The 24886-nt window shown below is 36.6% G+C and overlaps 2 protein-coding genes across 2 annotated transcripts; one reads left to right on the top strand and one right to left on the bottom strand.

Annotated features, from left to right (window-relative positions):
* Positions 1–655: 655 nt before the first annotated feature.
* atp13a1 (ATPase 13A1) lies at positions 656–20922 on the bottom strand. Its single transcript, XM_081371020.1, has 25 exons — positions 20400–20922; positions 20131–20220; positions 18949–19212; positions 18129–18284; positions 16690–16759; positions 14604–14710; positions 14401–14530; positions 13437–13492; positions 13133–13259; positions 11915–12052; positions 11713–11833; positions 11337–11494; positions 10950–11125; positions 9782–9892; positions 9588–9713; positions 8447–8555; positions 8176–8369; positions 7971–8067; positions 6731–6915; positions 6500–6614; positions 5970–6166; positions 5744–5886; positions 4563–4674; positions 3543–3686; positions 656–1723 (listed from the first exon to the last, which is right to left on the bottom strand). Exons 1-25 carry the CDS (start codon positions 20724–20726, stop codon positions 1613–1615), a joined length of 3564 nt encoding a protein of 1187 aa, XP_081227146.1. The 5' UTR covers positions 20727–20922; the 3' UTR covers positions 656–1612.
* A 378-nt stretch (positions 20923–21300) lies between these two features.
* Positions 21301–24676, top strand: chchd5 (coiled-coil-helix-coiled-coil-helix domain containing 5). The gene is made up of 4 exons (XM_081367567.1): positions 21301–21697; positions 21992–22132; positions 22887–23038; positions 23162–24676. Coding segments are annotated over exons 1-4 (321 nt in total). The 5' UTR covers positions 21301–21695; the 3' UTR covers positions 23188–24676.
* Positions 24677–24886: the final 210 nt, after the last annotated feature.

Below are 24886 nucleotides of genomic sequence, written 5' to 3'. Positions count from 1 at the left end.
GAAATTAAAATAGCCCCACATCATCACATAGCCTTCACCATACCTAGAGATTGGCATGGTTTTATTTCAGTTAGCCTAATAGCTGGTTTGATTTGCATTGAGAGATGATCTTATGGAAAGTACCCCATGCCAATTTCTAGGTATGGTGAAGGCTATGTGACAAGGATCATATCTTACCCTAAATGCAGGGCTGGACAATAAAGGCATTTGAATCAAAAAGCACTGATTTAAGCTACGTTTGCAACCCATTTTGCCATGACTATTTTTTATTTATTTATTAAAAATGTTCTAGTTTTCTTTTTTTTTTTTTTACTTCAAGATTATTTTTGAGTTATTGCATAGAAAATACGTTTAAAATAAAACAGTGTGATCTTTAAACTTGCCGGTCAAAATGTTCTGAAAGTAAAGGCCCTCCTTTCATTCACCATTTTTTGAAAAATAAATACATGAAAAAGAAGTTTCAGACCCTTCTTTCACACCATTCCTGTTGAAGTGAATTGTTGATATGGGAAAAACATATTTCATAATTTACATTCCTACATGTGCTTTAAAGGGGTGATAAACTGAGAAATCAAATTTTCCTTGAGCTTTTGACATATAAGAGGTCATCATACTATAAGAATACCCTGTAAATTTCAGAACTGAAAACGTCCTTGTAAGTCCAATAAAAGCTTTTATTGACACCAGGCACAGCGAACGACAGATTCAAAGTGGGAATCTATGACGTCAAAGGGTATCAAACACTGCCTCCGCAGAAGAAGATCAACGCCATCTTCAACACTGCCTGTTTAGCCCCCGCCCACCGATTCACGCATTACATGAAACTCATTATAATATGCAAAATTGTTATCCAATCATAGCAGTGGGCATTTACTTCCAAGTCTTCAATGCAGTACGCCCATAAAAACCGAGTGTTAATAGCATATTACTTATTCATTTTGATGTTTTTGAATGAAAAAAAACAAGTAAACGTCATAAGTTGACCTCAGAGAACAATAACATTTAAAAAAAAGCCAGTTCATGACCCCTTTAAAGCTTCAAGTGAAATGGCTCATTTCGCTTTCCTGAAAATATTAGTTTGTCTCATATATTAGGCCTATCATATATTGCTGTTAAACCAAAGCAGTACAAAACTAGCTTGGTTTCACATTCAAATTTGCGAAAAGTCTTTACGAGAAAGAGTCGTGCAAATAAACAACACAACAAGAGTTTTTTTGGTCATTTATAAGTCTTTCTGAGGTTTGTCTTTTTACAAAATGATGAAAACAAAACAAAAAAAGAGAAACACTTCTTCAGTACGCCCCTGTCATAGCTTCACCCGCACTGAAACACACTCTCACTCTCAACACAATACTGTAGTTTTCTTGGCCTTCAGAGCGGAGGGGGTGGATAAAGATGTCAGTAGAAAGAAAACGAAGCTAAAGTATTAAGACAGAGCAAAGACAGGGACAGGGAGGAAAAGGAAACACTGGGGTGTGTTACAGTATTGAGTTTCACGCCCGTCCTTTCGCATCTCGCAGAGTTTGCCGCCAGTCCCGTGTTCCTGTAAAGCCCGTTCACAGTCTGGTCACGAGGGGCAGCAGCTGCTTTGGTGACTGTTGGCAATAACAGTTCATTTAGGCAACCTCAGGGTTCCTTTGCCCAGCAGAAACTGCAGAACTCTGTCCACCAGCAGGGCGGCGACAAAATCCACAACCAGGACCTGTGCTATTATTAACTTGAACTGCAAAGAGAAAAAGAATATAAAAAACATATTCACTGTGAATAGCTATTCATGTACACCACTGATAAGAGGTCGAATACCAATTTGCATACTATATGCAGTGTTTCTGCAGGTTTTATAAAGGTAGATAGTTTAGGTTTTTTCTTTTAAAAAAAGAAAGAAAATTTAAGGAATAAAGTGGAGGGAACACATGTCAAAGTGTTCTCTAAATGTAAATCTCTAGGGAGAAACACTGAGTTGTATTAATAACACTTCAGAATTTTAAAAATACAACTTTCAACAGATCTTAATTACTTTTTATTCGTTTTGCACAAAAAAAAAGAAAAGAAAAAAAGAGAGAAAAATAGCTTAAGGCTTGAATAGCTCTGTTCCCAAACACTAGAACATGGAAATAACTTTTACTAAACCATCTGATCACACTACAAAGTGCTGTTCTCCCTCAGTATTTCTCTTTTTTTTCAGTGCAAATGTCTAAAGATTCTTAAATCAAGAGCTGTTTACTGGAGAAGCAAAATCATCATAAGATAAGAAGACTTGTTTTCTGTGAAACTGATCAAAATGAAGTGAGTTTATGATTAAAACAAGAACAAATATCTGACAATGGACTAAAAAAAAAATCAACTTAATTCAAAAACCCACTGACAAATATTAGTTTTTGATTTAAGTGAAAACAAGGCTTCATATATTCAATTAAATAAAATAAATCAATAAATTAATCCTCAAATAAATGTATCCTGATTTAAGAATGTTTAGATATCTGTATTATAAAAAGACAAAAATACATTTAATACCATGAGTTTATGAATTTAAGACTTTCTACTCTGATTGAAGACCTTGTTAAGGGTGAATTAAGACTTTAAGACCCTTTGAAGACCCGCAGAAACCCTGTATATAGCATGCCATGCAAGAACTGGATTAGTATATCTCAAATCATATGTTGAAAAGTCAAAAGGTACCCAGGTTGGAAAACTATTTCATGTGGGTTTTTAAAGAATCCATTCATTAGGCCTGTTGAGATTATTGATTAATCATCTGGTCATGGTTATTCGATGTAATGGCAATTATTTATGATTCCACAATAACTGCGCAGGATAAAAATCACACTATGCACTCTTGTAAAATACATATGAATTATACAACTATAAATTTTCAAAGCATCAAATTAAATAACATAAGTCTATTTTATTATAATTTCTTATTATATCACATACCATTCCAAGTAAAATAAAATAACGTATTTAGGCCCGTTCACACCAAGAATGATAACTGTGAAGATAACTATAGCGATAACTATATTGGCATCCACACCCGCAAACAATAACTTTGTTTATTATAAGCGCACGCTGAGTTTTGTCCTCTGCCGCTTTAAATGCTCGAGCTCATTACAGCAGGATGGATTCTGATTGGCTGTCAATGTTTTTATCATTCATCAGCTGGAAAAAAAAAGATGATTCCAACAACATTGTTCCTACAGTATGTGCATTCTTGTTATAGTTGTGTTGTGGACTCTGCTATAATTTTATATTGTTATTGTTATCTCATCACTAATGGTGTGATGAGACTTTGTTTCCACTGTAAGTGCATGTACGAAACAGAATTAAATTGTTAATCGCAATTATTTGTATGCTAATTCATGATCATGAACATTAACGCAAACATTTTGGATGGAGGATGGAATTACATTAGTGTCCAAAGATAATTTTATCACAATACTAGTATGTCACAACACTGATGTAGAGACACACTAGAATGTCAATGGAATTTTTTAAGCATGCAGTAAGTAACAGTTTGTGAATAGTGTGGTGTACTGAATTCATACCTCAGTCGGGATATCCACTAAGGCAAACTGCTCGTTGAATTCCGGTGAAGATCCCGTCAGCAGCCCTACTATAGCGAGCCCTGATATAGCGATGCTCCACAGCAACGGCCGGTTCTCAGTCAGAGACTCCATGAACGGATGACCCTGAACAAGACAAGTTTCTTCAATCAGAGCAGTTAAAATAGACATTTTTAAAAGAGTAGTTCACCCAAAAATGAACATTTGTTATTCACTGAACATCTTCCGACTCATCCGCGCTTGCAGTGTTGTTATTGTTGACTACATTGTAATAAAAATTATTTTCAATTATTGAAATAAAGCTGAAGTAAAATAAAATGTAAATATTAGATGAAAAACTTCCAACTTAAAATGGATTTTATTTCAGTTAGTTTATTTATTACTAAAACTGAAATAAAATAAAGCTAAACAGAAATATAAAAATATATACTATAATAGTACAGCAGTCAACATTTGAAGTGGATCAAAAAAAGTTAATCAAAGTTGTCCTAAGACAAGAACGGGTATTGTTCAAAATTCATGTATAACTTTGATGAAAGGTTTTGATCCACTTCAAATGTTGACTACTGTATTTAAATTATAATAAAATAACCCTGTCTTGCACATTAAATCACTTCACCTCAGGAAACGTCGCAGCCGGTTTGATTTCAATGACATTTGGCATGTTTTGAGATTAACTGCAATGCATTTGTTGGTAACACTTTATTTTTGTGTTCTTGTTACACGTTACATGTAGTCACTATAGTAATAACTATAAATGATCCATAATTACATGCAACTAACCCTGAACCAAACCCTAACCCTATAGTAAGTACATGTAACTAATTAATATTACTTAATGTATAACACGGACACCTTAAAATATAGTGTAACTCATTTGTCAAATCATTTCATGACAAAATGTCAGAGTGAACTATTCCTTTAAATCAAATAGAAAGGTGAAGAGCATGTTCACAATGTTCGATGCATGTATTAAATATAATATCACATTATTAAAAGTACCTTATAATTAATGGCAAATGTGGCCATTTGCATGGCCATGGACATGATGTACACAGTACTGTTAATGAGACTGGGCTCAAACTCCTTGTACAGGTCCACAAACCGCTCTGCCCTGCAAGAGAGAAAAAAAGAGAGAGAGAGAGAGAGGTGAAACATGAAGTCAGATTGCAAATGTTATGAAAATCAAACACAAATGTGAACAATGATGTCGCATGTGAAGAATGACTGGTACTGACTGAACACTGAGAGCGATATGAAGGTGACTTACACTGAAGTCATTTACTTTTAAATAGAGTTGATGCTTTCTGATGACAAAAGTGACAATGGTCATAGGCCAGCGTGTGGGTCAGTAAAATGTATAGAAAAAAAAAAATGTATATATATATTTTTTTAACAACAGTAAAGACATTTCAAATAAATGCTGTCCTTGAACTTTCTATTCAATCAAAGAATCCTGAAAATGATCATGGTTTTCACACAAATATTAAGCAGCACATTTTTCAACATTGCTAATAATAAGGAATTTTCATTGAGCATCAAGTCATCATATCAGAATTTCTGAAGGATCATGTGACTGAAGACTGGAGAAATGATGATGTAAATTCAGCTTTACATCACAGGAATAAATTCCATTTTAGTATATATATTCAAATAGAAAACTTATTTTAAATGGTAATAATATTTCACAATTTTACAGTATTTTTGTGGCCAATTGCATTAGCTTTGGTGCGCATTCATGGTGCAACTTTTCAAAAACATTACCAAAAAAATTCATTAAAAATCTTACAGACCCCAAACTTTTGAAAGGTTGTGTGTGTGTGTGTATATAGATTGCATATGTAAATGTATAGAAATTAATCAAGATTTCTTTCTCCAAAACTGAAGTTTACCATGTAACACGTGTTACATGTAGTTTCTAGTTACTATAGGAATTACTATAAATTGTGCATAATAACATGCAACTAACCCCATAAAACACCCTAACCCTATAGTATGTACATTTAGTTAATTATTATTACTCAGTACTTAAATGTATAATTACACTGAAACACAGACAGCTTAAAATAAAGTGTAACCAATATTTCTAAGACTCCCAGTTACAAACTAATAGGCAGAATTTTCACTATTTTTGGCTTTTTTTCACATTATTTTTCATGTGGCGACAAGTGTCCCATTCATACCTGGGTGGGCTTCTGCTCTGTGCGCCCTTGTACAGGTACACCAGACTGCAGAAGTGAACGGCAAACTGCAGCAGCACTGTGAGGACAGTGTACAGGTTGAAGATGTTAGGTAAAGGCCGCTCTTTGGACAGGGTCTTCAAAGGCTGAGACGAACAGATATCGCATACAGTCAGTGAAACGCAGTTCATCAAACGACAAGCAGATTTACCAGACATTACCATCTCACCTTTGACCTCGAGATGAACAGAAAGCAGCCGGCCAGCAGCAGGCCCTGAAGGGTCGCCTGGAAGTCGCTGAATTTGACCCCCTCCAGGTAGAGCACAGACTGACTGTAGGCCAGAACCAGAGCGTTCAGCGCCAGGATCTTAAACATCTGCAGGGTGGTCACCAGAGTACAGCGACCCTGTTTAATCACGTGACAGACTGAAAACAGGCGGGACAAAGTTAGGCAAACCGTATGTAGGTCTAATAATCCGGATAAATTTTAAAGCGGCGTATTCGTTTCAATACAATGCGTTTTCGTCCACACTAGCGTTTTTCAAAAGTTTTTCGTCCACACTTAAATCCTTTAAATCATCTTACTGCGCATGTGCAAGATATAGTAAAAGTTAAATGAGACGATATAGAGAGACGAAAAAAAACTTCTTACGCTATTTTTATTTGCAAAATATCTCACCACTTATTGATGTGTATCCGGATTAATGTAGACACCCTAAAAATGAAAGCATGAACTGATCGAAGACATGTTCAACTTACTGCACTGTATGGAGGAGAGTTTAGAGGTGAATGGAGCAGCGATGGAGGCGTCGCCCAGTTTAACCACCTGAATCTGATCTTCTTCCAACTCTCGCAGTACCTGACTGATCCTCTCCTGTGACACAAGGCAATTATGCAATATAAGGTTACATATATGGAGGAAATAGATCAAGCTTCATAAACGTTGAAGTTCAAAACATGATCGCAAGATTTTTTTAATTAAAAACCCACCTTTTGTGCAGCTAGCTGCTCCTCTCTCTGGGCCATCATTCTCTGCCTGGCTGCACGGGAGCTGAGTTTGACCCCTGAACTCGGGACTGGGGGTCCTGGTCTGGAATCTACAGAGAACTCTTTGTCTTTGCTTCTCTTCTTTTTCTCAGGCATGCGCTCTGGGGCGTTAGCTAACAAGGCCACACCTGGTAAACACAAAGGACGTGTTACGATATGGGTACATATACTGATTAAAGTACGTTCCGGATTCAGTACAAAACTATCTGTGACATGCTGTCGAGTGACACTGAAATTGTCACTTAGTTTGTAAAAAGAGCACAGTTAATGTACTCATGTTTGTGTAAAGAGCAGTGGTTCTCAAGTAGGGGGCCGGGGTCCACCAGGGGGCCTCGCAAACTTTCATAGGGGCCTCAAGATTACTTCAAAATGATTTCAAATAAGCTATAAAATAAGCTACAACAAGATTTTTATTTTTAAATTCACCCCCTCAAAAATTTGGTTTTGTCTTTGAATAACCAGGGTTCCCACTGTCTTGGAAAACCGAGATATATGAGGTAGTCTAATTGTAACAATTTTAAGGACCTGAATAAGTATAGTATATAAGGTTTTAGAATTTTAGAAAACCTAAAAAGCACCATGGCTGTTTTGGTAACACTTCACTTATGTTAAAAGATGGAACCTTATGTAAACTATATTAGTAAATATAAACTAACAATGAAAAATGCTTCTAAAGATTTATTAATCTCAGTTAATGTTAATTTCAACATTCCAACACTTCAATTAAAATTAAAAGTTTATTATTATTATTATTATTTAATGGACTTGAACTAACATGCTCATGTTAAACAAATAACTTTTAAAGAGGGTAAAAATATAAATTTAAAACAATTTTTTTAAAGAATTGGCTTTAGTACAGTAACAAAAAAATAAGCCAATTAGTTAATTTTGGAAAGAAAATGTCTTTATAATATCACACACAGTATTTTCCTCGCACAGTATAAATAATCTTTTGTATATGAAAGTAAATTGCTGCCCTGTCTAATTTAGGTAACTTTTCAACTCAAATAAAACATGTTTGTAGGTGAACCAATGTAGGTGTTGATTCACAACAAAATATGACCTTGTGACGAGCTAAATTGACCATCTATGAATCATTCATCTTGAAAATACTTTTTTACTGTTATATTTGTAAATTACACATTGAGAATGTCTGATGACACAAGTATGTTTAATGACTCACCAATGTGGGCATGTTTGAGTGCACCAACATCATTCGTGCCATCTCCACACATCAGCGTAACGAAACCCAGTCCCTTTAGACTAGTTATGACAAACTCCTGCACAGACAGGAAAATCAACACCGTTAACTATGATGAACAGACAAAACCATACGTTTTGATGAATACCGAGTGTGATGATTCCACTATCAAACGTGGAAAGCTGACCTTCTGTTTGGGGCTGACGCGAGCAAACACTCGCACATGAGGAAGCAGGGCGTGGAGTAAACGGGGTTCATAGGTCAACCGGGTCAGCCCCTCTCCTGTCACGCAGAGGTCGTACCGACTGATCAAATCTGAGACCGAGGATGGAGGTAGAGGGAGGCGCACGCTGTCGTCTATGGACACCCACTGCCATTCATCTGCATAAAAACGTAATGATCAGATGTAATGGATTGTAAACATGTTCCTCCAGCTCTCTGTCAGAGGCGTCACACACCTTGATCGGGGCCGGGCTGCAGTACGAGCGTGTGCTCTTTCTGGATGAAATGCAGCTCTCTGGCCACATGACACGCAGTTAGAGGGTTGTCACCTGTGATCATCACGACCTGTGGACGGAGAATGTGACAAACGTTAGAAAATGAACCAGACAGCCAAAGGAAGAGGACTTTAAATGGCAATAATTGGAAAACTATTTCTTGATAGATTTAATAAAAAGGAACTGTAATAAAAATTCTGAATCTAAATGCAAAAAACGATACTGCGCAACAATACAAACATTACACATTTAATCAAAATAAAGACTGAAATCCGGCCTTGAAGACTGTGATCGGGTTCAGAAAAAAAGTAAAGAAAATTGATTTCAAATCACTTTTTTTCAAATTTAGCAAAATAGAAAAAAACAAACAAAAAAAAACGATCCTTCAGAATTCATTCTAATATGCCGATTTGGTGCTCAAGAAACATTTCTTATTATTAATGTTTAAACTATATTTTGAACACAATTTAACAGATTCCTTGATGAATAGAAAGGTCAAAAGGAAAGCATTTGTATTTCATGTAATTTGTCCTTGCTGAATAAAAGTATTCGTTTTTCAAAAACAAGATTTTACTAAAATATTACTGACCCCAAACATTTGAACGGTGGTGTATACATAAATAAATTAAGTAATATTTATAACATTGGAAGTATGTTTTCAAAATTTCATACAATCTCTATTCCCCCTATTCCCCACCACTTTATTGGTGCCTATTTGCTCTCAATTTATATTTTAAAGGCTCAATATTATGGTTTGGTATTTCCCTGTATCCTAGAACAATGTTACATTAAATGTTACATATAATTTCCTTTCTCAGTCGTGAAACTCAAACCATTGTCCGATGCCACCCCCAGGGTATAAATGTAAGTAATTAAATTAATATCATAAACATGCGATTAGTAGACCGTTAGCTTAAATGAACGACTACTATTAGACTAGAAAAGTTGGAGGCAGACCTATAAATTAGTGATCCTTTCAAACTCCAACAAAAAAAACCACCGGTTCACGCCTTTTTTATTATTTCTAACAGCGTCACTAATATGGAGGTTACATGTCAACTGTTAGCAAACACGTGTTAACATATGGAGTTGATCCACTCACATGGTGTGAGGCCTCTTGTATCTCTCGGATCACTGCTTTGCTGTCGGTCTTGAGTGGACAGGACACGACCATGAACCCTGCGAAGCGCAGGTCACACTCTAGCACCTCGCGGCTCAGCTCTCTCACCTGCACACAAAGAGAGGGATTACAAGAGCGTTCAGCGTTTCATTCAGGGGTCAGTGGTGAATACATACCTGCTGATGGCTCAGGTGGCCTATCTCTTTGTATCCCAGAGCGAGAACTCTCGCCCCTTCCCGTGACATCTCTCTGTGCACCTCGTCATAGCTGGCTGGACACTCACAGAACTGAACAAACAACAATCTCTTAATAACCTATTTATAACCAACAATCTACAGTGAATGCACAAAAGAAGTCAAAATGGCAGCAATGAATAACATTCATTTTATATTAGGTGTGATGTAACCCTCACTATAAGCAACAATCAGTCGATCAGAACATTTGTGGAGCAGGATTTTGGATTCCTCTTAAGCCGCTCTGTCCACTAAAACACTATCATGAGCTGCAAACGGTCGCAGTGCCGCGATTTTCTCTGAATCTCGCAGCGCATATACACTGAACAAAATTATAAACGCAACAATTTTGTTTTTGCCCCCATTTTTCATGAGCTGAACTCAAAGTTCTAAGACTTTTTCTATGTACACAAAAGGCCTATTTCTCTCAAATATTGTTCACAAATCTGTCTAAATCTGTGTTAGTGAGCACTTCTCCTTTGCCGAGATAATCCATCAACCTCATATCAAGATGCTGATTAGACAGTATGATTATTGCACAGGTGTGCCTTAGGCTGGCCACAATAAAAGGCCACTCTAAAATGTGCAGTTTTATCACACAGCACAATGCCACAGATGTCGCAAGTTTTGAGGGAGCGTGCATTGGCATGCTGACAGCAGGAATGTCCACCAGAGCTGTTGCCCGTGAATTGAATGTTAATTTCTCTACCATAAGCCGTCTCCAAAGGCGTTTCAGAGAATTTGGCAGTATTGCCAAATATTCTCTCAATATTTGAGAGAAATAGGCCTTTTGTGTACACAGAAAAAGTCTTAGATCTTTGAGTTCACCTCATGAAACAATGGGGGCAAAAACAAAAGTGTTGCGTTTATAATTGTGTTCAGTGTACTTCAATTGTATATTTTATATTTTAAAAAAGCTTGATGGTTTAACATTTAAAAAACTAAATTAAAACAAGTATATTTTGGGCGGCACACAGTCCAAAAGACATGCAGGTTAGGTGGACATGCCAAATTGGCCGGAGGTGTGAATGCAAAGCCATGTAATAAGGGGGGTTAGGGAAAGACCTGACAATCTACCCCGGAAAAAACATTGAGCAAAAGAGATGCTCACCATGTCCTTCAGGGTCTCAGGTGCACCTTTAACGGTTGAGATATAGCAGAGCTCAGTGGAGCCCATTCGCTCAAATGACGCTAGCACTGACATCCTCTTCAGAGCACTAGCGAAATGAAACCTCTGGTGGATCTTCAGCCCTGGAGTCTTTATGCTGCGCGGAAACACCTTCTCATCTAAACAAAGGGACAGAAAGCATGCAATACACTGAGAATTTATGTGTACTAGGTTAACCGAACATTATTCAAAATGGCAATTTTGACGGATAAAGATTTTCAATATTTTTCTAACAAAAGAACATGATGGAAAATGGATAAAATTACACATCATGATCATTTGTAGTGTAGTCGCTGAGCTCGGATGAACGGATCTGTGTTTAAATCGGACCTTTAGTGAGCGTCCAGTCCGCTGCGGTCAGCATGGCCTTCTCCAGCGGGTCCCCCACCAGCTGTCCATCATCTAGCGTGACCAGCGAATGACACGTAGCCACCACCCGATGAGTGTCCACGGGAATCTCTGACACAGGCATCACTTGCTTCCCATCTCTAAGGAAAGGAGGAACAGAAATAGACAATGGAATATTTTCACATTTCCAGGGTTCTCAGAAGTGGAAGTCGTCATAGGCCACATGCACACTAAATTCAGTTGTCAGTTCACCGTTTAATGCTTAATATTGTTCAGTACACACACAGTTCTGTAATTTACTAGATTGAAAACAGCATTCTATAACCTAAAAGCTCAGAGCCCAGACTGCATGCTTTACCTGAGCCCTGCGACGCCACGAACTACCAGGCTGTCGCTTGTCAGGGTGCCAGTCTTGTCGAAACAGCAAATCTCCACTTTCCCAGCAAAGGGGATCCTGAAAGGTTCTGTGCAAAACACATCTGTAAGAGAAGAATATTAGAGGATACGTCTGAGAAGGGAGAGAATAGTGAGATTAAGTCATGATGATCATGTTCACTCACAGAGTTTGGCCAGCGCTATGAGAGATGTGTTAACAGCCAGTGAGAGCTCTATGGGTAATTCAGGAGGCACTACTGACGTGAGGATCAGAGTACACTCCAGAAACAGCTTATACTTGTTTCTGCTCGGGTCCTTCGTCCCTGAAAGACACAGAGAGTGAAGTATGAGACAGCTGATATATTACATCTAATGCTCCACCAGGATCACAGATAAAACACTAAAACAATGATGTGATATGTGATCAATTTTATAGCACTTTTATGTAAATAAGATACACGCTACCATTTTGGGGTCAGTAAGATTTTAAGAAATTAATTTTATTCAACAAGGATGCATTAAACTTATCAAAAGTGAGATTGAAGTCTTTTCTAATGTTACAAAATATTTCTATTTAAAATAAATGCTGTTCTTTCTATTCATCAAAGAGTCTTGAATTGTTTTTTATCTTGGTTTACAGAAAAATATAACAATTTTTTAACTGATAATAATGAGAAGAAATGTTTCTTGAGCAGCAATTCATCATATTAGAATGATTTCTGAAGGATCATGTGACACTGAAGACTGGAGTAATGATGCTGATAATTCAGCTTTGATCACAGGAATAAATTATCTTTTCAAATATATACAAATAGAAAACAGTTATTTTAAATTGTTATAATATTTCACAATATTACTGTTGTTACTGTAGATTTCATTAAATAAATGTAGCCTGAGTGAACATAATAAGACTTCTTAAAAAAAAAGAAAACATAACATCTGGTACTGAAATTCCAAAATTGAAACAATTTTTAAAAATGGAAGAAAAAAAAAAATGCGTGGAATGTACAAATATCCCACAAGGGCTTGTAAAGAGTACAAATACTTTTAAATTAGCAAAAACATAGATAAGGCGTTTTTTTTAGGGGCAGTTCACACAGTTCTTGAGTTAAAAGACAACCAAGACACAGCACACAACTGAACTAAAAAGAGATCCCAGGCTTTAATAAGTTGAAATATTTAACTTATCTTAAAAGTAATTAAACAGTTATTAAAGAAGAGACATTCTCAGTGACATTTTGGAGCAGGTTTTAGTGTTTAACAGTATTAATCCTTTTCAAAATAAAATAAAAACCTCCCCTAAAAATAAAAACCTCACTTATTAATCAGTTGATTTTTGGACAACTAGTCAACTATCCTGCCCATCCCAGTGAAAGGAGATTTTACAGATGAATGTGACTCACCCTCGACCCAAACATACACAGCTGCTGCAATGGCAAAAACCAACAAGAAAAGGATAAAAATAAAGGTCTCCAGGTTGTTGGCCGTTACCCTCTTCACGCCAAACAGAATCGTTCTCAATAATTTGCCCTAAAAAACAACAAATGTTCAGACATTTTTAAGACACAAGATTAAAGAAGAGGGTTTGTGTGGTTGCGACTCATTTTTCCAACCCCATCCCTCATTGTTCTCTTAATTGTTTCCTGTTAATATTCCACTGTCCTCCACATAAATAGTGGCAACAAATTACTTGATCAAGCACCTCACCTGAGAAGTGTAGAATCCGGTCCGCAAAACATAAGCAACACAGCCATTGTCTACAGCTGTGAAAAGACAGAAAAAAGGGAGTATAATTACATACCAATTTTAAAATGTGATATTAATCATATTTAACCACTTAAAACTATTAAAGTCACCATGAAATCAAAATTGACAATTCTTGTTTTCGTTATAAATTATTTATCCGTGCACATAATTTTTTTTAATTCATATGCCCACGTAATCTTTAATCAAAATAACTTTTCCTCCCTCTTGCAGCTCATCTCTTCTCTTCTCTGATAATGTGTTTAGGTAAGGCTTGAGGGCGGGATCAACCTGTCATTCACATGACATCACAGCAACAGGAAACAACAACCATCCAACAATCCAATCAAGTCCCGTCCGACATTTTTTTCTTGTTCAAGAGAGTCAGAGTCAAACACCGCCTTGCTTTAATAGGAAATACTTCCTAGCAAACTTTTAGTCATAATGGTGTCGACTTGTATTGTTCCCGGGTACAAGAATTCAAGGAGTACAAGTCTAGCGGGAGTAAGTTACTTTCGGTTTCCAGTGAAGGATCAAGTGCGTTATAGGCAATGACTAAAAACTACAAAGAATTGTTAATACGGAGAGAATGCCGCGATGGAAAATCTGAAAAACCTCTGTGTTTGTGGTCAACTTCGGACTGGATGACCATGAACACGGTGTTTTAGGCCAATCGAATGGGGAAAAACTGAAAGAAACTGCTGTTCTGTCAGTTCCACCCGAAGCAAAACGCCCTCGCCACCGACTGTCGGTGGGCAGGGATACAAGAAAACAGAGGTAACACGAAGGAGGAGTAAACGTTGTTCATTTCAATATCCTACCAACACAATACAGAGCAGATTGAAAATCGTTGACTTTACACTTTAATAAATCTAAGGTTTATTAGGCATTAGAGCTGAAGCACATGTTCACAGCTGAGAGTACTAACGTTTCAGTCCAGCACTGGTTCGGAGAGGCGGGCTGTGCTGAACCACTTTGGTGCCACCTGAGATGATATGAAGTCGAGAGTCTGCCTGCAGGTCCAGGATCCTGTCAGGGTCCAGATCCTCCACAGGCTCCTACAGACACAACATGGCCAGTTACAGACAGCAGATTTAGCTGAGGTTTGCTACAGATTTTGTGGAGACGCACCTTCATCTGAGGCACAGACTCTCCTGTGAGCATGGCCTCATCCACAATGCAGCGGCCTCGCAGTAGCAGCACGTCACAGGGAACCAGGTTATCCTGAGGAGACCGTCCTGTGACGACACGACAAATCCATGTTCGTTAACATGCTAGTGAATGTTAGATTAGCATTTGGATTTTCACTGGATGTATAAAGTAAGTACTATAAACATGTGACAACCAGAAGCCAAATCATTTTTAACAATATAAACTACTGTTCAAAAAGTCTGTAAGATTTATTTATGGTTTTGAAAGAAGTCTCTTATGCTCATCAAGGCTGCATTTATTCATATTGTGAAATATTACAATAATAAAAAAAAAGTTTACTATTAGAGTATATGTTAAAATGTAATTTATTCCTGTGATCAAAGCTGCATTTTCAGCATCATTACTCCAGTCTTCAGTGTCACATGATCCTTCAGAAATCATTCTAATATGATGAAGAAACATTTCTTATTATTATCAATGTTGAAAACAGTTGTGCTGCTTCATATTTTAGTGGAAATTATGATATATGTTTTTCAGGATTCTTAGATGAATAGAAAAACAGCATTAAAAAAAAACGTCTTTATTGTCTTTTGATCAGTTTGATGCATCCTTGCTGAATACAATTATTAATTTCTTTCAAAAAACAAACAAACCTCAAACTTTTGAATAGTAGTGTATACACAAACTTCCTTTAAGTATGAGTAATAGTATAAAAAAAATAAGTGTACAAATATCTTTGGAGCTTCCGAATGCCGTTATAGACACAGGGTTTTTCCAGCATTGAAAATACTTTGGCTGCCACATAATGAATCCAGCCAAAAATTTGATCATTAAATATTTTATTTAATGACACCTGCTGATAGCTGGCTGCTTTAAAGGGATAGTTTGCCCAAAATGAAAATTCTGACTTACTCAGCCTAAAGTTGTTTCAAACCTGTATGAGTTTCTTCATCAAAATATCTTTTGTGTTTAGCAGAAGAACGTAGGTAACCAGACAGTTGATGGACATTCAGGTTTTTCAGGAAGAAACTCGTACAGGTTTGGAACAACTTGAGGGTGAGTAAATGATGTCAGAATTTTCATTTTGGGTGAACTATCCCTTTAAAATGCTTTCTATTTACTATGCGTTTTTGCAGCGTTGAGGCCATTACAGACATATCTGACCGAAACAACGTAAATCAGGTGTGTTTAAGTTAGTCAGAATCTGCCCAGGCAGTTTTTGTTCAGCGCGAGTTCTGCACGCTTGCAAAGTGCGATTATAACCAATTATATTGGTTATACCAATTATATATATAAATTATAACCAACAAAGTGTAAAAACGATGTCAATAAGAGATTCATTACACAGCTTCATTGACTATAACGTGAGTTTTCGCAAAAGTGCAGCTTTGTGTACCTGAAATTGACAGCTTGAGTGATTGCAATGGCAGCGATCTTTGTTGGCTTTCTGTATATATACATTTTTCGTGCTGCTAACTACACATTGCAAACTTTCTGGACTGACGATCATATTTAAATGCGCGACTGAATCCGATTGACAGTGAGTGATAACCGTAGCAATGGACAGAACAAAACAATCTGATACTGTATGTCATGTGATCTGTGCATTAAGTCTTGGAGTGTAAATTCAAAATAACAGACCTGACACTTTTTCTATGTAATGTATTACTTTTCACTTTATCACTAACTTTTCAAATCAGTCACTCAGTGACTTTTTACAGATTTTTAAATAAAATTTAGTTTTAAGCACTTTGTTTTATGATCGGTCCTGACAGTGATTGTCATTTATTTCATGAATAAATAGGACAATTAATTTGACAACCTTTCTCTTGGCATTTATATTGGATGTATTGTCAGTACTGGGCTCGCAGTTCACATGGGTAGAGTACTTTATACTGTGTGTGTGAATGTGTGTGTTCGTTCGTCACCACCAAAGCCCATTTTTGACCCAGGAAAAACCCTGTGACAGATTAATGAATGAATGAGGCATTTATATAGCGCTTTACAATGTACTACTGTACATCCAAAGCGCTTTACAGTCAAATCAGGAATACATAAAACTCACCAACTGAGACAATGTCTCCAGGGACTAGTTCATCACTGGATACAGGCCTCCATTTTCTGTTTCGATAAACCTGTTACAAGTGGAAAAAGCTCAAATTATACATATTGCTCTTATTCTAAATCTCGGTTTATTAATTAAGCAATGAGGCAAGAGATTACTTTCATAAAATAGTTATTATTGAAGGAGGTGGATTGGAATCCACTGCTGCTTCAATGTATATGTAATGAATTATAATCAAAGTATTAATCAACGTTTTTCCTTCTAAATATCAAATAAGTTGAATGACTTCTCTGGAGATTTTACTTTGTTAAAGAAGTTACCAGTGTTATTACTGAAATGTTCTTTTCATGTATTATTTAATGTCTGTATTTGATATCTGACAGTGCTTGCTTATTTAGCCCGGCTTCCAGAAATGAAATAGGGACTTGTTTTGTGTTTTGGTCTTCAACGTGTTAAAACATATAGGGGTCATTGAAGCCAATAGTTTAAGGGACCATTTCTTTGTTAAAGCCTTACTTTCCAGTTAGACTAAAGTGTAGCTCTCCTTGAGAGAAAGAACACATTATCTTGATCTTTTGAGACGACTCTTCTGTTTATAGTTAGAGCCTGGCCAAATCTGGCCAAACCTTGGAAAAGCTGTGTGTCGGTGTGTGTGTGTGTTAGTCTTTTTGGTTACAGGTTAAGGAACCACTGGCATTATTGGAGATTGACTGAGTTGTTGTTCGGGACAGGCTGGCGGCCAGCATCCTAAATCTGAGAACTGGAAGGTCACGACGTGCCTGACTTCAGGGTCCGAGTGTCAGCTGCATAATCGATGGAGATATGCCTCAGTCTATCTGTATATGTGTGGAAAATTACTATGTTTATCTATTTCTTAGCCAATGAGAATCATTCAACCTGTAAGCAATGACGTAGCTTAGACCTTGGACATGGTATAACTGCTGTGATCTTTGTAACTGTAAGCGGGGCGGCCTACGAACTCCTGTGTGAGTCTTGAAGCTGAACTTCTGCTGATGAAACTGCAAACTATCTTCAGCAAAACTTTTCTTCAATTTATTATAATTCTGACTCCGGGTCTTCATTCGAACATCTGGTCCTTGGGTCCTAAAACTGTTACCCCCTAACACTATGCAATGCATTTATACAATAGTTACTACATAAAACATTATTTTACTAAGCATATTCTTTGAGCACCACACTTTCAATAAAATATTATAGACCCTGACAAGCATACAATAACAGAATGTTTTATAAATATGGCAGCTGTGCATGTTACTATATTGTGGATGATATCACAAATGGAATGCTGCATTGACCAATCAGAAGGCAGAACCAGCACTGTGTGCTTTATAAATAACATTCCGATAAGAGTTAGTAGACAAACATGGGCATTACACAACAGATGAACAAAAACTGGAGCTGGAAGCCGTCGCAGTTACCTGAATCATGTAAGGTTTGTTCCCCATTCTGCGGATTTCTGACATGTTCCTCATCTGCTGCTGCACCAGAGATGCTTCAAACGCCACAAGCATGAAGAGCGTAAAGACACTGTAGTACCAGTACTCATCCAAACACCACAGACCCACACAAAACACCTGCAGGGGAACAAAGCCATGAGTAGTAACATCATATGTAATTTGGATTACGTAATTAGCTTCCAAAAATTAAGTACTTGTAATTGGATTAGATTACATTTTAAAGTAACCAGACTACAGTTACATTTTTATTGATTACATATTCACACAATGTTACTAAATGATACATAATTTATTAATTATCTTCAATTCTTCTTTTTTAATTCTTTAATTTTCCTTTCTAAAAAAGCCTATAACACGCATATATATATATATACATAAAATATATATATTTATACACACACATATGCTCAAAGTCTTGAGATTTGTAAAACTGCACCCACCAGCCACAAGTCAAGTGGCTGTAATTACATGAAGGAGAGGCCACAGCACTTGACCACTGAATTTACACTTTTAAAGAGTGTTTTCTCATCATTGCATATCTAATCAACTCCTGATAAATATTTAATTATCTGAATTCTCGGTGAGTCATCTCTGTATTCTCTGTAGTACCATGTATTATTGCCCTTGTAAGTTTTTTGTCTTTCAAAATTAGGTCAAAAGTAATCAAAAAGTAAAATTTTCACCATGTAATTTGCAATCTTTAACTGACTACAATTTGTGAGTAATCTACCCAGCAGCACTGCATATCAGTCAAATAAAGCCACATGCGCCGCAGACGTACCTGGAAGACAAAGAAGGGTGCTGTGGCTCTCTCCTTGAAGAGCTCCAGGAAGTCCGGCACCATCATCTCTGCACGGTTGGTGCCGTAGAGCTTCTCTGCAGCCCGTAGCTGAGCCTCTTCCTGGTAGCCTCTCCAGTCCTGGAAATGACTCATGGGAAAGTTGATCGGAAACCCCACCTGCAGAAAGCGCTTCTTCTCCTTGCTGTCGTACACGTAACGGATCTTCTGGAACTCAAAGGACAGGCTTTCCGCTCCATCCTCATCCTGCACGAAAAAAACAAAAAACACTTCACATACACATTTTTTTTCATCTAACCTACATTTGGGGTTTCAACACCTTTTGACCAATGAATTATCATGATTTGTCCAGGTGTTCATGATTTACAAATAAGAGCTTCTGAAAATCTGAAATCTAAACATATATATTTAAGATTTAATGTATTTCCAAATACAAAGTATTTGTACAGGTTAAACTCGAAAAATGAGAATATCGTGCAAAAGTTTGTGCATTTCAATAATTCTAATTAAAAGGTGAAACTAATATATTTAGTATATATAACTATATACATATGCATGATTATACTTTTCAGAGGGCCGACATTTCTGTATTTAAAATTATTTTTTTTATTGATTTCATGTAATATTCTAATTTTCTGAGATTTTGAATTTGGGGTTTTCATAAGCTGTAAGCCATAATCATCAAAATTATAACTTTTGCACGATATTCCAATTTTTCGAGTTTCACTTGTATAATTCTCTGTATAAAATACGGAGCAGTTTTTAGGGTACAATCAACTCAACCATGAAATATTCATTGATAATGTCTAAATATAGGCTTATATCCAAATGCAAAACCTAATAAAGTAAGAATTTATGTCAGAAAACTATCTTATAAGCAACTAGGGAATACGTTGTGTTTATTTAGGACTATACAGGCATCTACTGGTTATGGAATTATATGATTTTCTTTATTTCTCCCATCAGATATGCCTTCTATGCAATGTTATTTATGAAAAACATTTGTGCTATTTTTAATTTAAACTGTATTAATTGAAAGTTACATCAAATATTACAAAATATACTACATTGATTTAATTGAAATGGTTACGCTTATTGTCTTGGGTCTATTTTGAGGATAACAAATGTGTCTCCTAAACACCAGGGGAAAAAAAAATCTCTCACCTTATCCCTCAGAAGAGGCACTAATTCAGCTGAACCATTGTTGGGTGTTGGTATAACTTTTGCAAAAGTGGCTTTGGCTGGATCAGACTCCTGTTTGAAATATAATAGCATAATTACAGTCAGTTTACTGTGCATTATTATGAGATACTCCAAACATATGTTTGGATTTTTGACTTAGTCAACCCACACCCTAAAAAAGGTTACCCAAATGTGTTAGTCTTTCAAAACAATGCTTATATTGCACATATGTTTTATGTGTCATTTATCACCTTTGAGCAAGTGAGCCAGCAGTGCGCGTGCACGGACCAGTAGCCAGAGAGCACTGTCAGGACGTGCGCGATCCCGAGAGCGGCGAGCGCCAGCAGGCCGGCTTCAGCATACTCGGAAGCCCCGTAAATCCCAAACCACGTATATAAGCAGAGAGGGTAGAAGAGGAGGAACGGGAACACCGTACCGTGCAGGACGCGTGATCTGCGGCTGTGGAGAGACACTGATCTCACCAGCTCATCGCTCGGTGCGCGCGTCTGCGTCCGCGTCCCCCCCGGCCCATCAACGCCGTCTGCGGCCATATTTCCCTCTTTTTTAGCCTCATCCATTCTAGAGTGTGCCTTCCCCCGTCGACCCTCCTACTCTCCACCTCCTCCTTGCAGGCGCTGATGGTAAAAAGTCAGCTTCGCACCGGCCTGTTGTCTGGCCACTCTGCAGATTTCTGAAAAATATCAGACACATACGACAGTTTCCGCGTACGCAAGCACGTACGCCGGTGACGCAACATCCGGTAAATCTTTGCGTGGAGATTTTTCGAGTTGACTGAAAATGTTATCAGGATTTAAAATGGAAAACAACATGATAGTAAGAGAAAAAAAGCATATATTACACGATTATCGATTATTATGGAAGTTCCATGTACATAAATAAAATAGTCTAGCTCCAATCTATTTTTTATTTTATTTTATAGATGACTTTAAACAAACTGTAACGCTTAATGATATTAAATGCAAATATTATATAAAAATAAATATATTAATAGATAGGTGGCGTCCTCTCCCATTTTATATTTGAAACAAATACATTTCTTAAATTTAGGCTACTTGTAGAGAACAACCAGGGGTTTGACATCACAACAAGTGATGAAGATCTCTCTGATGGCACATAACCTGCTTTCCTCTTATATGAATGAGAATATGATTTTGTTTCTTTTTTATAGTTTTTCTTGGGAACTTCAGTATATCACATGCAAACATTAATTTAAATCGAATTATTGTCCTGAAATGTAACTCGAGTAAAGAAAAAGCATGACGATGAACAGTAAAGTAATCATGATGAAATGTAAATAAAAATGAATGTTCTTTTAAAGAAGTGTGTAGCGCAAAGCCACGCCCATATTTTCACGCTACCAGGGAAACGACCAATAAGATCACGGTAAGTGTAAACATTGACCAATCGAATTGCTCCGGCGGGAGCGCGCCGCGGACGACGTACCCTTTGCACGTGTGCGTGTCTCTGCGTGATGTGCCGTCGAGAGTAACCTTCAGGAAACCGAGTGAAAATCAAAGGTGTTCAACATGTAAGTAGTGCTGATAGACAGCTGTGTGTTAAATGCTTGTTTTGTATTACATTTGTCATGCTTGCGCTGTAATACGATGACATCAGCCTGATAGCAAACCAAGCTATGTTTAAACTTCATAATCTAAAATGAACGGTGCATTGTATGAACTAGAATGTTTAATTTGTAATAATAACAACATTCTCTAAAACTTTATTTGACAGTCTGTCGTTGAACGCATTAGTCGGTCACCTGCTGCAGTGTATTGTAATTTGCATTTAGGCTAATAAAACATATTTAACTGCATAATGACAGGGAGGCAGCAATGGCCATCACAACCAAATACTGCCAGAAGGAGCTGGAGGAATATGGGGGCTGTGTTGTGTCTCATCCAGCATCATGGCAAGAGAAGTGTCTAGACCTGAAGCTGAAGGTGGCACAGTGCACTTCATCACAGTATGTTCAAATGTCCATTTCTTTGCTGTGCAAAGCTACTTATTCTTATTTATATCACAAAATTATGTAAATGTGTTTCTTCAACTTCAAACACGTTTCTTCTGTCCCAGGGGTTGAGTTGTATTAAAATGAAAAGATTTGTGTTAAACGTAGGTCACATTAAAACTGCCTTCATAAAATATATAATTTAATTTAACTTCCCCACAGTTATGCCATCACACAGAATAAGATATGAAGATGAAATACGAGACATATTATTTAAACTATGATTAGCTTATTAAAACATCAAGCTAATCCTAATTACTTGGGAACAGAATATTTTATATTTTCATTTTCCATTAAACTGTATTTTGTCTCTTTTTTTTCCTCCAAAAATTCCTGTTATTTAATTATACATACATAAGAAATATTAAGTCTGCCATTGTATCTAAAAATATGTTTAAATTTGTACTTTCGCCACCGACTAATACTATTAAACAAAATGCATTGTTTGAGATGTGATACTGGTAGAAATGTTCATGACATAAGTAAAACTGAATGAATAAAAATTATTTCCCCTGAGCTATACATTATATCCACTGCAACACACACACACATACACAATATCCATTGTTTGTAGACAAATTAAATAATTAGTGAGAGTTTACTTTTCCCTAAAACTGATGAAACAATAATGATGTGTTTAAGACGGATTCAAATACAAAGGGCTTTATTTATGATGTTTTCCCCCACTTTTTCTTGCATCTCAATGCAGTCCTGTGATAAGGAAGATCCGAACAGACTGTGCGGGTGAGTTTTCTGCGTTCGAGAGCTGTCTGCGAGAGAACCAGAGCTCTGCCGAAGCGTGTCAACCTCACCTCACTCGTTTCCTTGTCTGTGTTGAAACCGTCGACCTTTCAGGAATAGGTAAGCAGTGAAGTATGTGTGTTTATTTAAAGCTAAAATCTGACATGCAGCTTGAATTTATTACAGAGATTACAATGCATTTAAATATATATATATATATATATAAACTTTTTTTTTCAACAGCAAATGCTGCGCCTCAGCCCACATAGATGTTTTCGCCATTGTTCTGTCTAATGAGGACAGTAGCACAGGTGTTTTATACTCAATAATACTGGGAAGAAATGGATTATGGAAATATTTTATTTGAAGAACTGCAAAAGACACACAAGAACAAGAACAGACCTAAATCTTTTGCACTGAAAATATGCAAGAAAAGAACCCCCCCCACACACACACACACACCACACACTGTGTAATGTGATATTAGATTTTTTTGTTTTGTTGTTTTTGTAACTTTTCACACTATTTATGAGAGAAATCATTTTTAAAAGGTTTCCATGATATTAAAACATGAAGTTGCAATAAAAAAATGCATTTCAGTTTTTTTCTCTACAGCTCTCTGCTCTTTTGAAGATTGTGTCCTACCAACAAACCATTTTGGTTCACTGTTAAATCAAAAAAAACAACAACATTTTTTATACACCAATATAAAAAGATATTAAATTATATTTTTTAAGAAGAAAAAAATGAACCTCTATTCAAATCAGAATTCTAATTAGGAGACTTTGTGAGGAAAATATTAAATTCTGTAATTATTTTTAGATGAACATGCTGTTTTCTTTTTAACATATGCGAGTATTTACATGTCTTAATATCTTTTTATAAGTCTTTATAAAGTCTTTTATAAATTTAGCTTAACCTGTCACTGAAACATGTATTCATTTTAGATCTATATTAACATTCTTTACTGCAATGGAAACATAATTATTATAATGATATATGTATATCTTCAGTTAAAGGGGCTATATGTAGAATTCAGAAACCCTTCTTATTAGCGACACCGGTGGTCATTAAGTGAACTGCAGCCAGCAACTTATTGCTCATGCTCAAACTCGTGCACACATAGTTGAGGCTGTTTTTTATTTTTATTTTTTGGCTAAAAGTTCAAAAGTTGGAAATACATTTGCAGCGATATACTTTTAACGAACATCCCAATGCCATCCACGCTGCTGAGAGTGACGGTTAGATGAATATGACAACAAAAAAATAAAGCCGTGAATAAACGGCAGTTAAGAAAGCCTCTGATAGCGGTGTGGATATGTTTGCGCGAGCTCTGCAATTCACAGGCAACATGTCGACAGATGAGCTTATTAAAATTACACTGTTATAATAATTTGATTATAAAGTATAGGCTATTTGAGATAGATCTGGCTATGTGAGACTATAGTTTGAATTAATCCATTTTGTTTGCATGACACATTGACATTACAGTACAGAATGGCTCTTTCGGCATTATCTTGACTTGAACTTTGTATAATGCTTTCATGTGTCAGGAAGAGAAGCTCTCCGGGATCGCGCATAACCGTAACAGTCCTTCACATAAAAATCATTGTACATGCTTTTATTGACAACCTAGGAAGTTGGGAAAGGTCTCTTTTTTTAAAGTTTTGTTACAAGCTGTTTACACAAACTGTGGCAATTAAAATGCAATCAATACATGAAAATGCTAAATGATAAAATTTATTTTTGCCGTTATGTCAATTATAAGTGGTATTTCTTGTTCTCTGTTAGTCATCGTTTGAATGTTTTTCCCCTTACCTTGGCGTCACAGTATAATATTAAACCAAAGAATGCAGACATGTAATATCTCCCCCTCACATGCCCACCGGTTCCCTGCGTCCAGGAACAAAAGACTGTAGGGAGGCATTAGATTAGGATTGCTTTGACCGCTGGTTAAACGGGAGGGAG

The sequence above is a fragment of the Scardinius erythrophthalmus genome (genome assembly GCF_964197995.2).
Source record: "Scardinius erythrophthalmus genome assembly, chromosome: 1".
In the NCBI taxonomy this organism is placed as follows: Eukaryota; Metazoa; Chordata; class Actinopteri; order Cypriniformes; family Leuciscidae; genus Scardinius; species Scardinius erythrophthalmus.
The sequence above is the reverse complement of the archived record's forward strand: the minus strand, read 5'-3'. Positions and strand labels throughout refer to the sequence as shown.